The sequence below is a fragment of the Microcaecilia unicolor genome, chromosome 2 (genome assembly GCF_901765095.1).
Source record: "Microcaecilia unicolor chromosome 2, aMicUni1.1, whole genome shotgun sequence".
NCBI classification, from domain to species: Eukaryota; Metazoa; Chordata; class Amphibia; order Gymnophiona; family Siphonopidae; genus Microcaecilia; species Microcaecilia unicolor.
This window is the reverse complement of record NC_044032.1, coordinates 600,290,367-600,305,869: the sequence shown is the minus strand read 5'-3', so window position 1 is coordinate 600,305,869 and position 15,503 is coordinate 600,290,367. Positions and strand designations below refer to the sequence as shown.

Genomic DNA, 15,503 nt, shown 5'->3' with positions numbered 1-15,503 from the left:
TAGTCCAATTCAAGAAGAAGAAGTAGAGCTGGAAATAACAAGAGGGAAATTGTCGAAGGCCCCAGGACCGGATGGGATGCGCATGGAGTTTTATAAACTTATGAGAGAGAGCATTATTCCCACGCTTACTAAGTACTTTAATAAGATAATAGATACAGAGCGTTTGCCATTCAATCTTAATAGGGCACAGATTACAGTTATACCAAAACCTGGCAGGGACCCACTGATTCCGGAATCATATAGACCAATATCATTGTTAAACGTTGAGGTGAAATTGTTAGCAAAAACAATGGCAAACCGGCTAGCGAAAGTGCTGCCAAAGTTAATCCATGAGACACAAGTAGGGTTTGTAAAAGGGAGGACGTCTGCAAAGAATCTAAGACGAATATTAGGGGCATTAGAGATGAGAAAAAGAAATAACACACCAGCACTACTTATCAGCTTTGACGCAGAAAAAGCGTTTGATAGAGTGCATTGGGACTTTCTCTTTGCCACGTTAGAAAGATATGGAATCACGGGACGGTTTACTTCAGCAATTAAAGCGTTATATCATGCACCGAGGGCTACAATTCGGGTCAATGGATTGGAGACAGAGTCGTTTCCGATAAGAAGAGGTACCAGACAGGGGTGCCCACTATCTCCTTTACTCTTTGTACTGACATTGGACCCCTTGATACGTACCATCATAGAAAACCCTTTGATAAAAGGGATGCCCATTGGTAAATATCAATTTAAGGTAGCAGCTTTTGCTGATGACCTATTAGTGATGATTACGGAGCCACAGGTTTCCCTTCTTAATTTAATGGAAACGTTCGAAGAATATGGAGATTATGCGGGGTTTAGATTGAACCTCCTAAAATCGGAGGCATTAGCTTCCTCAGACGAAGTAAAGCAGGGTTGGAGACGAGAATTTCCCCTGAGTTGGGCGACAGACTCATTCAAATATCTAGGGATTAGATTGACTATGGACACCACACAATTATACTCGCTTAATATAAATAGTCTATTAACGGACACGAAGAAACAACTATGTAATTGGACAGGATTACCCATATCTTTGAGAGGCAGAATAAATTTAATTCGCATGATGATTTTTCCTAAATGGCTCTACGCCATGCAAATACTACCTCTCCGCCTATTGCAGAAGGATTTGAAGAAGGTTAACAGGGCTCTTAGACAATTTTGCTGGGCAAAGAAAAAGCCCAGATTGCAAATGCATTTCTTGATGGGGGGCTGGCAGAATGGAGGACTGGGTTTACCGGACCTTCGTAGTTACAACTATGCCTGTTTACTGAGGCATATAGGAGACTGGGTGAACCAGACAAGTGAATACACCCCATTAGAGATTGAACAAGAATACTTTTCGCCCTACGACCCTTTAACACTTTTGCATCAAGAACGGCGAAACCTGCCGATAAACCTTAAACACTGTGTGATATTACAGCCATTGAGAGAGACTTGGAGAGGGTTCATGAAACTTATGGGGGGAAAGGCCACAATTACGGGACTATTATCTATAAGGGGTAATTTGAACTTCGATCCGGGACGGGAAAACGTGGCATTTCTAAGATGGGAAGCCCAGGGGATTTCAAGGATAGAACACATGTTGGATGGGGAAGGGAAGATGATAGAATTTGGAATGATACAAACCAGACTAGGCACACATTGGGGAGATAGGTTTGCATATGCCCAGATTAAGCACTACATTCTTAGTTTGGACCAACCAGCTTTGCAGATGAAAACGGAGGTGAAAGTGAGAGACTTCTTCCAAAAATTGGAGATTACGGGGGTGACAGTGTCGGCTATACACAGGGCATTAACATTAATTTCCACACCCAAGAACTTTCAGTCCATCAAACAACTGTGGGAAAGGGACTCCGGAGGGAATTTAGGGAATTGGGATGTAAGAGCCACTCTGAGAAGCATTCCGGCCCTTACGGTAGATGAAAGGTTGAGAGAAAGTGGATACCGAGCAGTCATGAGAGCTTACTTCTCCAGACAACAACTTGCACATATAAACCCCAGAAGTAGTGATAGATGTGTTAAGTGTAATGCTACAGTACATACATTATATCATGCATTTTGGGGTTGTGGGAAGATTAGAGCTTTCTGGAGTCGGATCCAGACATATATGTCTACTATAGCGGGAACAGTAATAAAGGGATCCTGGGACCACTATATTTTAGATACACATTCAGGATTTCGGATGACGGATAAGGGGATAAGGACTTGGTGTCGAAAAGTATGTTTAGTGGCCAAGAAAACTATATTACAACACTGGGTCTCCCCGGATCCCCCGTCCTACTGGCAATGGAGGAATCAAATTCATTTGCTAGCCACCTGGGAGGCCAGGGAGGCGCGGGGATCCCTCAAGAAGAAAAAGGCATTTATGCAAATTTGGAATGGATATATAGATACGCTAAGCCCGCGAGGTCGCAGCCTGCTTTTGAATTGTACATGTTAGACATAAGATTATATATTTGTACCTATGGTTCTCCTTGTTGAAGTAGAGTGGAGATTATGCTCCTTTGGAGGGAAATAGAGGGGGGGGGGGGGGGGGGGGGGGGGAAGGGAAGAGATACCAATAGGGGCCATAAGAGTTTAGGGCTCAAGTGGGAGATTCATGGGGGATTGGGAGGCAGGAGGGGAGAAAAAGGTTTAAAAGATTGATGAATGTTGTCATCACTGTTTGTAAGATTGGAAGCATCTGGGGCGAATTGTTGTAGACCCCTGATTATGGTTGTGATAAGATGTGTACATCAATAAAAAATTGTTGAAACAAAAAAAAAACAGGGGAAATCAAGCCACGGGGATGTCTGTCTGGCAGCATTTTTATTAAAATGGCCACAAAGATATCCTTGTAGAACAGAAGAGTAGCCTGGTGGTTAGTGAGGTAAACTGTAAATCAGGGAACACAGGTTGAAAACCCACTGTAACTTTTTTTTTTTTTTTGTAAATGTGATCCCTCCAGGAACAGAAAAATACCTACTGTACCTGAATTTATACCACTTCAATAGCCCTTAGGCATGCAAGTGTCCTGTATCTTTCAGTAAGTTTAGAAAAATTAGTTTTTCTTTCCGAGAAAAAAACCCAGCCTCTAGATAAAAAACTATAAAATAAAGGGCAAAACTCGTGCCGTAGAAATAATGGAACTAGAATACAGGCGCCCAAAATTACATAGAAACATAGTAAAATGATGGCAGAAAAAGACCTGCATGGTCCATCCAGTCTGCCCTACAAGATAAACTTATATGTGCTACTTTTTGTGTATACCTTACCTTGATTTGTACCTGTCCTTTTCAGGGCACAGACCGTGTAAGTCTGCCCAGCACTATCCCCGCCTCCCACCACCGGCTCTGGCACAGACCGTATAAGTCTGCCCAGCACTATCCCTGCCTCCGGCTCTGCCATCCAATCTCGGCTAAGCTCCTTAGGATCCATTCCTTCTGAACAGGATTCCTTTATGTTTATCCCACGCGTGTTTGAATTCTGTTACCGTTTTCATTTACATCACCTCCTGCGGGAGGGCATTCCAAGCATCCACTACTCTCTCCGTGAAAAAATACTTCCTGACATTTTTCTTGAGTCTGCCCCCCTTCAATCTCATTTCATGTCCTCTCGTTTTACCGCCTTCGCACCTCCGGAAAAGGTTCGTTTGCGGATTAATACTTTTCAAATATTTGAACGTCTGTATCATATCACCCCTGTTTCTCCTTTCTTCCAGAGTATACATGTTCAGGTTATCAAGTCTCTGCTCATACGTATTGTAACGCAAATCCCTTACCATTCTCGTAGCTTTTCTTTGCACCGCTTCAATTCTTTTTACATCCTTCGCAAGGTACAGCCTCCAAAACTGAACACAATACTCTAGGTGGGGCCTCACCAACGACTTATACAGGGGCATCAACACCTCCTTTCTCCTGCTGGTCACACCTCTCTCTATACAGCCTAACAACCTTCTAGCTACGGCCACCGCCTTGTCACACTGTTTCGTCGCCTTCAGATCCTCAGATACTATCACCCCAAGATCCCTCTCCCCGTCTGTACCTATCAGATTCTCCCCGCCAGCTTTTTTTAGAACTCAGAAAAAACAAAACCATCATAGAAGGGCGGACTCTGGACTGATCCTCTGGGACTAAATGAAAGAAAATTATCAGGTAATTAACTAATTTACAACTGTTGTGGTGATTCAATGCCTCTTTTTTAAAGAAACCTGCATTAAAAAAAAAAACTCAAGTCCCCAATACAGGTATGAATGTGTCAAACATTTTGGTCAGATGCTGAAATTTAATTTAAACCCCGGGGTGAAATAAGTAATCCACTGATGCAGCCACCATCTTTAATCTAAATTTAATTTATTTCATGGCTTCAAGACAGGCCATGAGTATTATTTAAATATTGCACTACACATTAAACATTAGCTTTAAAAAGTTCACAGGAGATCTAAGCAAAGTAAAAAGCAGCACATCAACAAAAGCTGGGGGGGGGTGGGGGGTTCATCTTAAGTAAAATACAGATAAGCAGTCATACTGAGATCCCCTCCCTGAGTATTTTATTTAATTTCTCTACAGATATTTATTATATTAGTTTTTCAAACCACTGTCTTGAAAGAAAAAATAGCTAGATCATGCACAACTAAATAAAAAATGAAGAGACCTGCTTTATAGTAAACATTCTGAAGTGGACTCATATCTAAAATGTACTTACTTTAATAGAGCTCTTTAATTACAATTTCCAAGGCTCTCAAAAATTTTACAAAATTAGCACAGGGAACGCTGACTTCAACTTTCATCTAGCTAAACCAGGTGTGTCTAACTTCGGTCCTCGCCAGAGCGGGTTTTCAGGATTTCCCCAATGAATATGCATGAAGACAGTGCATGCAAACAGATCTCATGCATATTCTACTACTACTTATTTCTATAGCGCTACTAGACGTACATTAGGGAAATCCTGAAAACCCAACTGGACTGTGGCCCATTCTCATATGTACTTTTGCAAGTCAATCGCAGCCCTTCTCCAGGATTTTCTTCTGTGAAAACAGAACAAAAGTATCTATTTAGCAAATTTGCTTTTTCTTCATCATTATCTACATAACGGTTCGCAGAATCTTTCAGTCTCACAATTCCCTTTTAAGTCTTCCTCCTTTCACTAATATACCAGAAGAAATTTTTGTCACCCCTCCTTACATTTCTAGCCATTTGTTCTTCCGCTTGCGCTTTCGCCAAATGTATCTCTCTCTTGGCTTCTTTCAGTTTCATCCGGTATTCCTCTAAGTGTTCCTCTTCTTGAATTTTTCTATATTTCAGGAACGCCAACTCTTTAGCCTTTATTTTCTCAGCCACTTGCTTGGAGAACCATATCAGTTTCCTTTTTCTCTTGCTTTTATTTAGTCTCCTTACATAAAGGTTTGTGGCCATATTTATAGCTTCTTTCAGCATGGACCACTGTCCGTCCACTTCTCATATGTCCTCCCAGCCCATCACCTCCTTCCTCAGGTATTCCCCCATTTTACTAAAGTCAGCATGCTTGAAATCCAGGACTTTGAGTTTTGAGTGGCCGCCCTCCACTTCAGCTGTCAAATCAAACCAGACTGTTTGATGGTCACTGCTGCCCAGGTGGGCACCCACTCGGACATTTGACACACTATCCCCATTTGTGAGCACCAGATCCAGCGTCGCTCCCTCCCTCGTAGGTTCCGTCACCATTTATCTGAGCAGAGCACTTTGAAAAGCATCCACGATCTCTTTACTTCTTTCCGATTCCGCAGATGGAACCTTCCAATCTCCCAGCAACAGGACCTCTCTCTTCTTTCCCAACTTTTGAATATCCGCGATTAGATCTTTATCTAGTTCCTCCAATTGTGTCGGAGGTCTGTAGACAACACCCACGTGGACAGAGGTTCTATCATCTCTTTTTAAGGTGATCCATATCGCTTCTTCCTTTCCCCAGGTCCCTGTCATTTCAGTCAATGCGATATCATTTCTCACATGCAGAGCTACTCCTCCACCTTTACAACCATCTCTATCCTTCCTAAATAGATTATAACCTGGTATGTTTGCAACGTCTAAGTCTGCCACCAACATAAGGGCTTGAAGGTCATGAACTTTATTGCTTAGACTGCGAGCATTTGTGGTCATCGCTTTCCATCTACATTTCAGTGGAATTTTTATCTTCTGTTTAAGTTTCTTGTTTAGTCTCACTTCTTGCTGTGCTGGTAAGAAGTGATTTGCTAAGATTGTTGTTTTCATTGCTTTCTTTTCTACTGACGCATCTTGTCTGTTAGCTTTAGCTGGGGGTGACCACTTGAAGTGAACTGCCTCCATATGCCACCCCCACCTTCTAGTGTAAATGCCTAGAAATATATTGTCTGAATTTCTCCCCAAGGATTATTTTTCCTGCCACAGTGAGATGCAGCCCATCATTACAGTATAGTCTTTTGTTTTTCCATGTATTGCCCCATCCTCCTATGTACCTAAATCCTTCTTGGTGACACCAGGCTTTGAGCCATGTAGAGTTCATGTAGGTAGAGTTCATGTTATAAAAATGCTAATTTTACCTTGATTACTATTTTTTCCCAATGTCATATCTTTATTCTATTTTTTTCTTTAAAACATTTTATAACATTTACCTGGAAGGTAAAAATAACATATGTAAAATTATTTTAAAAAACTTTAATCATTCCCAAGAATTCCAGAGGGGTGACAGTTTTCCCTAGCATTCAGCTTTATTCTGTGTTCTTGTCTGAAAGCTTCCTTTTTCTGGTGTAAGCCTCTGGCCTCTGCCCACCTGGATTAGGGTGAAGGAGTATATTTTCTTGTCTTTGCCTCTGCTTACATGTATTTTTGTACAGAAGCTAGATAAATCAGTATGCTCATCCTTTTATTCTCAACATGATTACAATAACGAAGAAAATGTGTAAATCACTGAATGTAGCTCATTATTGCTCCCTATGTATCACATTTTCTACATAGAGGTTTTCTAGAAGAGGGAGAAAATCCTTTAACAGACCTTAGAAATGAAAATGGGCTTATTTCCTATTCCTAGTTTTTTCTCAATGGTTATTTCATGGAGAAAAAATATATAATTATGACTCTGGGTAAACCAGTCTCTATCAACATTTGCAGATTTGACACTCTGCAGCCACTTCAGTGCATCTACTCCATTTTACCTCAGCTGAAACATGAAAAGGTATTCATTAAACTTAAAATTTGCTTTCCCCACTTTATTCTGCTAAAGGTATAGAGCTCAACATTAAATAGCTTAATTCTTGTCACAAAGAAGAATTTCAAAACAAGAAATTGACAAGTCTAAATCACTATTATGCTGTAAACCATGTATTTCAATGGTGAAAAGACTTCAGAAGCCCTTAGGCTTTCCGATTTTACAAACTTATCAGTTTTCAATCCTAGTGTAAAGTTGTTTCCTCATTAGTCTCAAAAACCTCATTTCTTTTATTAAACTTAATTTTTAACTTTTCATTAATTTTCAACATGTACTTTCACATGAATATTAAAATGCAATCAGTAAGGCAGCTTCACTTTTCAATGCAGACAGCCCTTACGATACGATTGGTAAGGCAACTCAGCTTTTCAATGCTGCTCCACAGAGCACTGCTGTTTTGCAATCCGCTTCCTTGGGAGCTGAACAGCTTCTTTAATGCTGCTGTTATTATCTTGCTAAACCACCCGACTTCCTGCTCAGGATTCAGGTACAGAGCTGCCAGTCCTCAACCATGGTTACACTAATAAATGGGAAGATAACTATGTCTGGAACCCTGGAAAGCCTTTTGGGCCGATATATAGCAATATACCCTTGTATAGCTCTAGTGGGCACACAAATACAGATCTGAGTAAGTGGAGATCCCAATTCTTTGGAACTATGCTGGCACCAATGTAACTTAACAGGATCATTCATTCACACTGGTAGAAATGCCCTTTGTGAAGAGGCAGGGAACTACAAGGTCCAGAATGCACTGCAGCAGCAAGGGAATCAGTCAGGGGGAGGACTCTAGGCAGGAGAGTGAGGAGCCAGCAGTTGATTGGGAAATTGAACCAGGTGTGAGAGGGTTGCAGGCAGCTTTATTAAGAGAGTGGTGGAAAGCTGTAGGGAGTAGATGGAAACACTGGGGAAGCTCTCTCTGGAAAAGGTGACAGCTGGAGAAGGAAAGTAGATGCTTGTGTTTGACTGAGTTTGAGGAACTGTCTTAAGTTTGAGAAGGGTTTAAGTAGCAGGCTCTGAGTAAAGTGCCTTTTTGCTATGTTTGACTTGAAGAAATGTTGATGTTAAAGAAGAAGAAATGTTGATGTTAAAAAAGAAATAAGCCATGAGGAGTATGTTAAATGGCCAGTAATAAAACCCTTAATTATAAGAAGCCTGGTGTTGATGAGCATTTTGTGAAGGGAGAAGAGGAGGCAGAAAGCTCCCCAGTGTTTCAGACAGAGTCCTGTGAGTAACCGAGAAGGCTAGAGCCCAGCAGTGACCGTGTGTGTGTGGAGGAAGCTAAGCCGGGTCAGCCCTGGCCGGAGTCTGGAAGGGTGACCAGCTCACACCTTGTATTCAAGACTGTGGAAAGAGATGAATGTTTTGTTTGCAGGAGTTACTAAGCTCAGAAATCACACCTAACCTACTACTTCTGTATTTCTGTTCTGGGAGTGAATTTCCAAGCTTACTGCCTCACTTACTACATGGATTGTGCTAGCTGCCAGGCGCATGTAACCAGAACACTGAAAAAGCCCTTCCCCACCTATTTAACTGTAGTAATATAGTTGCAGATGTGAGATTAAGCCAACATGGAGAACGTTATCTGGGAACTGAGGCTCAACCAAATTGAGTTCTGCATGTTTTGTCTCCCTCTTTCAACTTTGTTAGAGGCTTCTTCTTTGGAAAAGGCATGGCTCCACATATTTGCTTAAACAAATACATTTTTTGTGTGTTTTATTTCTCTTAGCATCTGCTGCAAACTGTACAGGTAAAACCTGTTCATAATCATCATGCCCTCTTGATCATACACACTTTTTTTATTATTATTATTGATCATATTAGCAACTGGGGACAAGGGAACGAAAGGAACAAACAACACTTTTTGTTCTGACTCTGGTTTTTTATTTTTCCGTATAATGTTGGATTTGGGTCCATTAAATAAGTGAAGCAAAAGGTTAAGGATGCTGCTTCTCAAACTAATTTTTTTAAATTGTTTGATCCTGTTTGCATCCAAATGGATGCTTAATCTTCTAATAGGATTCTGGTGTTAAAACCTAGTAGCTCTTTCTTTTGAAATAGGAAATAAAAACAGACACTTGCTGAAAGTTTTGGAAGTCAGGAGAAAAACACATTTGGCTTTCAAACTTTTTGTCTACTTGATTATTGTCTCTTTTTTAAAATTTCCTATTTCCTCCTTTCTTAGTTCTCTCCCTTTCTCCTCTAAGCTCTTTTCAACTCATTCCTTCTACAGATTTTTCACCTTTATCATGTCTTTTTCCTTCCACTTATGCTTCTCTCCCCCTTCTTCCAGTATTTTTAACTCCTTTACCCTTTTCTCCAGCATCTTTCCATTTCATCCTCCAGCCTCTCCCATGCAATCTAGCACCAGGCTATAACCAGGGGTGTGCTGGTAAATTGTTAACAGGGGGCTCTCTCTCGCCAGCAAAGTAAAAGAGAATTCAGGAGGGGCCAAGCCCACATTTTGGGATCCATTTGTTAAAGTAGCCATGGAGAACCGGCTCCCAAAATTCTTAAAAACTTAACAAACGGCTCTCGAGAGCCTGTGAGAGCCTGCTCCAGCACACCACTGGATATCCTAGCTGAGGTATCTCAAATAAGGTCTGGCCACAGTACAGGTGACTCGTATGTCAAATTTGAACCCAGGGCTATGCCAAATTTTAGGTGATTGGTTACATGGGGGGGGGGGGGTTCACCCCAAACTAGCCTTAAAAAGAAAAAAATATTCTAAATTTGTTTAAAAGTAATATGAGCGTCACAGAGCTACCCACCTCAAGACGCAATTCATCTTGTACCACAGCATGATATTGTTTTCCCTCCTTTTTAGCCTGTTGATCATCATCATCTTCAGACAAGACATTAGACAAAGGCGAAGAAGAGGAAGAGGAGGAAGAAGAATCTGAGTCTGTGTCACTGTGAAGAAACAAAGATGATTTAACTCCACTACTAACAGAATATTTTAAATAGTAAGCTATAACAATAAAATGAGCCATAGGCAGCGGAATGGGGTGAGCCACTGGGGCCATGGTCCAATCAATATTTAACAACAAAAGGGACTAGGGGTTGATCAACAAGGAACTGAACACAAAGGTAAAATTAGTTATTACCTGATAATTTTCTTTCCATTAGTCCCGACAGATCAATCCAGAGACTGGTGGGTTATGTCCCTCTTACAGCAGGTGTAGATAAAGAGAACTTCTGAGGCTCTATATGTGGTCATGTGTAGCCACCCAAACCTCAGTATTATCGATATCAAAGCCATGTAAACTTCCAACTCCCAACTAGAGAGCTATTCTCCTGTCCTCAGCAAATTCAAGTATATCCTGCAACCGCAACCGCGGGAAGAACTCGTGCAGCTCAAAGCAAGTAAGGTATTCGTTCCAATCCATGTTGAACAATAAACAATCTGAAACTGGAACTCCAAACATGAAACCAGAAATCAAACCAACAACATATGCAGAAACTTCCGGGGATGGCCTCTGGATTGATCTGTCGGGACTAATGGAAAGAAAATTATCAGGTAATAACTAATTTTGCCTTCCATAATAGCGTCCCACAGATCAATCCAGAGACTGGTGGGATTACCCAAGCAGTTCTTAAGTAGGGCAGGACCCAGAGATCCCAGTTTGCAGCACCGAAGCCCCGAATGCAGCGTAAGCCCTCGCTGCTACGTCCAACCTATAGTGCTTTGACAATGTATGAACCGACGACCAGGTAGCCGATCTACAAATCTCCTCCAAAGAGACCGACTTTGACTCTGCCACAGAACCCGCCTGTGCCCTACTGGAATGAGCTCAAAGGTGAGCCAGTGGATCCCTACCGGACGCAATGTACGCTGAGGCAATATCTTCCTTCAACCAGCGAGCCACCGTCGCCTTAGAAGCTTGCTGCCCCTTTCTTTGACCCGCAAAAAGCACAAACAGATGATCCGAACACCGGAAGTCATTCGTCACCTCAAATACCTAATAATAGCCCGCTTAACATCCAGACACCTGAGAGCGCGAAACTCCATCGGATGATCTGCTCTACGAAAAGAGGGAAGACAGAGTTGTTGATTCATATGGAAACATGACACAATCTTGGGCAAAAAGGAAGAAACTGTCTGTACAGTAATCCCTGCCTCCATAAAACGAAGAAACGGTTCTCTACAGGACAAAGCCTGTAGCTCGAAAACTCTCCTCGCCGACGAAATAGCGACCAAAAACACTGTCTTCCACGTCAAATCCTTTACTGACAAGAGAGACAGCGCATCAAAAGAGAGGCCGCTGCAATGCCTTCAGCATCAAATTCAGATTCCAGGTAGGAAACATCGAGGTCTGCAGTGGGTGCAAATGATTGACCCCCCCCCCCCCCCCCCGCTAAAACCGAACAATATCTGGGTGAGAAGCTAAAGAAGAGCCCTGTAAACGGCCCCTAAAACATGCCAAGGCTGCCACTTGAACCTTCAAAGAGCTAAACAACAGGCATTTCTCAAGGCCATCCTGCAAAAATGCCAAGATCAACGACACCGGAGCCGAAAAAGCCGAGATTCCTGCCGCCACACACCACGACTCAAAGGTCCACCACACTCTCGCGTACGCTGTCGAGGTGGAACGCTTCCTAGCTCGCAGCATAGTGGCAATCACCTTGTCTGGATACCCTTTCCTTCTCAAACTTGCCCTCTCAATAGCCAGGCCGTAAGACCAAACGAGGAGGGATCCTCCATAAGGATGGGACCTTGACGTAACAGCCCCCGACAAGCGGGCAGACATAACGGTTTGTCGACCAGAAGGCGCACCAGATCTGCGTACCACGGACGCCTAGACCAATCCGGACCCACGAAGATCACGTGACCTGGGTGGCAAGCCACCCGTCCCAATATCCTGCCTATCATTGACCACGGCGGAAATAAATACAGGAGATCTGTCAGAGGCCAAGGCTGGAGAAGTGCATCGATCCCCTGAGACTGGGGATCCCTGCCTCTGCTGAAAAATTGTGTCACTTTGGCATTGGCTGCTCGCACCATCAGGTCCATAGCAGGAACTCCCCACCGGCTTGTGATCAACGAGAACGCCTGTTTGGAGAGCTCTCACTCCCCCGGATCCAAGACATGACGACTCAGAAAATCTGCTTCGGTGTTTAGCGCACCAGCTATGTGAGCCGCCGAGAGCTGAGTCAAGTGCTCCTCCGCCCATCGGCACAGACACGTCACCTCCTTGGCCAGCGGAACACTCTTGGTGCCCCCCTGGCGACTGACATAGGCTACCACAGTCGCGTTGTCATAGAGAACACGAACCGGCCTCCCCGCCAGTTCCGCGTGAAAGGCCTGTAATGCCAGCCGCATCGCTCTCAGTTCCAACTGATTGATGGACCAAGAAGCCTCCACCAGAGGCAAGCAGTTGCTTCCCATGCCTGTCTCAATAGCAGACTATGGACTTTTCCTTCAGAAAAGTTTTTTAAACCCAGATACACTAACCGCTATTTATTTATTTATTATTACATTTGTATCCCGCATTTTCCCACCTATTGGTAGGTTCAATGTGGCTTACGTGGAATAGAGAGAACAGTTACAATGGGGACGGTTTCGGTAACAAGTGGGATAACAATTATAGTCAGTGGTTACAATTCGAAGATATAGGGAGGGTTTCAAAGAGGACTCTCGCATAGGTAGTAGGTCTGATACTTGTGGTGTTGACTTGATGGTCTGACTGTAGTAGTGAATTGGGGTGTAAAGATGACGAGTTATGTCAAGTGATTGGGTCCAAGGAGGTTGTTCTGAGTTTGTGCGTTTTTTGTTCCGTTTATCAAGTTTATGGGTGGTTTTGATAATTCATTTGATCAGTTAGGTTGGTTCTCTCAGGATGTGTTTTTTGGATAGGCCTTTAGGTGTTTTCGGAAGGCTAAGTAGTTGTCTTTCAGTTTTAAGTCCTTTGGCAGCGTGTTCCAGAATTTGGTACTTAGAAAAGAGAAACTATCTGCTAGAGTCGATTTGTAATTGATTTCTTTAAATGAAGGGAAGTGGAGGGTGAGATATGATCTTACTGATTTGCTTCTGTTCCTTATTGGAACAGTGGATTAACTGTTTTTTTTTACCTATAAGTTTTGAACAGTAAGTGGATTTTGCCTTGATAATCACGCTCTTGAATGATTTTAGGAGGGTTTTTTTTTCAATTAGTCCATTGTTTATTGAATTTGTTTTTGATCCAAATTCTTTCTTGTCTTCTACATTTCATTTGTAGGAAGGTTTTCATTAAACCACGGAGATAACTTCTTTTTTCGGTTGGGATTTATTTGTAATTGATGCAGTTTTGCAAGTGTCATTCCATTGTTGGATGAAATTAATAGACAGATTAGAGGAAAGTAAATTACCAAGTTCGTTTGACCAAAATATGCATTTGCACTAGTTTTTTTTTTTTTGTACAAAGACAGCAAACTGTATAAAATCCGCAATATTAAGGAAGCACAGTAAAGCTTCTCAGTGACAAACTGAGGGCCATCAACAATTTTCATCAAAAAATATCTCTGCAATACCAACGCAACCTAAGTGGCAACGAGTTACCAAAGAGAAATGCTTGAAATGCCAACAGTAAGACACCAGGGTTAATCGGACATATGTAGTGTGAATTGATCCTTGCATCCACTAGTCTTTCTTGGATTTGATAAGCCATATCTCTTCATGACTAAGCATCTGGGATATTGGAGTTAACACTCAAATTTGGCTCTCCTTTGAAAAGCTCCTGATCTTGCTAAGAGGAGTAATTGTCCAGCATTTTAGTGAGTTGATATGGTTGGCATTTTGTTGGCTGGTGATATGATTATTCTTTAGAAGATATTGCTCTTACAGCACTGGGACTAGGGGCGGGAAACACTTCCTCGAGACTGCGCCCTGCTGATGGAGAAATCTGAGTGCATATACAGGGCTGAATGGGTTAGGGATGAGAGTTTGGGGGAGGGACACCTCCAAGAGTGCCTAATTAAAGGACAGGTCAGATATTATTTTGCTAAATATGTTGTTTCTATGTTAATGGCAGGCCAGCGAGTGTTTAGAGATCTAGATTATTTAAGTCACATTTTGAAGAGCTACTATTTGGTTTAAATGCTGGATAATTTTGCATTATTGTCATTTAATGTACGAAGGTCTGAACATGCCCACCAAATGACAGCTCCTAATACCAAAGCATACATGTTACCACATCCTCTGGCAAATGAGTTCCAGAGCTTAACTATTCATTGAGTGAAAAAATATTTCCTCCTATTTGTTTTAAAAGTATTTCCATGTGACTTCCTTGAGTGTCCCCTAGTCTTTGCACTTTTGCAACGAGTAAAAAAAAAAAAAAATCAATTTACTTCTACTCATTTCTGCACCACTCAGGATTTTCTCGACCTCAATCATATCTCCCATCATCCATTTCTTTTCCAAGCTGAAGAGCCCTAACCTCTTTAGCCTTTCCTCATACTAGAGGAGTTCCATTCCCTTTATCATTTTGGTTGCTCTTCTTTGAATCTTTTCTAATTCCGCAATATCTTGATTTTCGGTGACCATAACTGAACGCATTACTCAAGGTGCGGACACACTACGGATCAATATAAAGGCATTATAATATTTTCGGTCTTATTCACCATCCCTTTCCTAATAATTCCTAACATCCTGTTTGCTTTTTTGGCCACTGCCGAATACTGAACAGAAGATTTCAGCGTATTATCTACAACGACACTCAGATCTTTTTCTTGATTGCTGACCCCCCCAAGGTGGAACCTAGCATCAGGTAACTATGATTTGGATTATTCGTTCCAATGTGCATCACCTTGCGTTTCTCCACATTAAATTTCATCTGCCATTTGCATGCCCAGTCTTCCAGTTTCCTAAGGTCTTCCTGCAATATTTCACAGTTTGCACGTGTTTTAACAACCTTGAATAGTTTTATATATTAAGTTTTGAATGAATAAATAAAGTCTTTTTATGTCCTTAGTAAGATGCAGCCACCAAAGCTGAACACAATATTTCAAATGGGGCCTTAACAACTTGTACAAGGACATCAACATCTCCTTTCTTCTGCTGGTTATACCCCGCTCTGTGCAGCCTAGCGTCCTTCTGGCCGCGACCACTGCCTTGTCAGATTGTTTCGTCATCTTGAGATCCTCGGACACCATCACAGCAAGGTCACTCTCCTGAGCTGTGCTCATCAATCTCTCTCCTATCCGGTACATCTCCTTTGGATTTCTGCACCCCAAGTGCATCACTCTGCACTTCTTGGAATTATATTTTAACTGAAAAAAAAATAAAAACATCTATTGTTAAAAAAAAA

At 42.0% G+C, this 15,503-nt stretch overlaps 1 protein-coding gene across 1 annotated transcript in view; it reads right to left on the bottom strand.

Annotated features, from left to right (window-relative positions):
- The window catches only part of LOC115461622 (H/ACA ribonucleoprotein complex non-core subunit NAF1-like), a 74,588-nt gene that overhangs the window by 52,286 nt on the left and 6,799 nt on the right, over positions 1–15,503 (bottom strand). Inside the window, exon 2 of the mRNA XM_030191587.1 lies at positions 9,990–10,131. Coding sequence (XP_030047447.1) covers positions 9,990–10,131 — 142 coding nt within the window. The remainder of the gene's footprint in view (positions 1–9,989; positions 10,132–15,503) is intronic.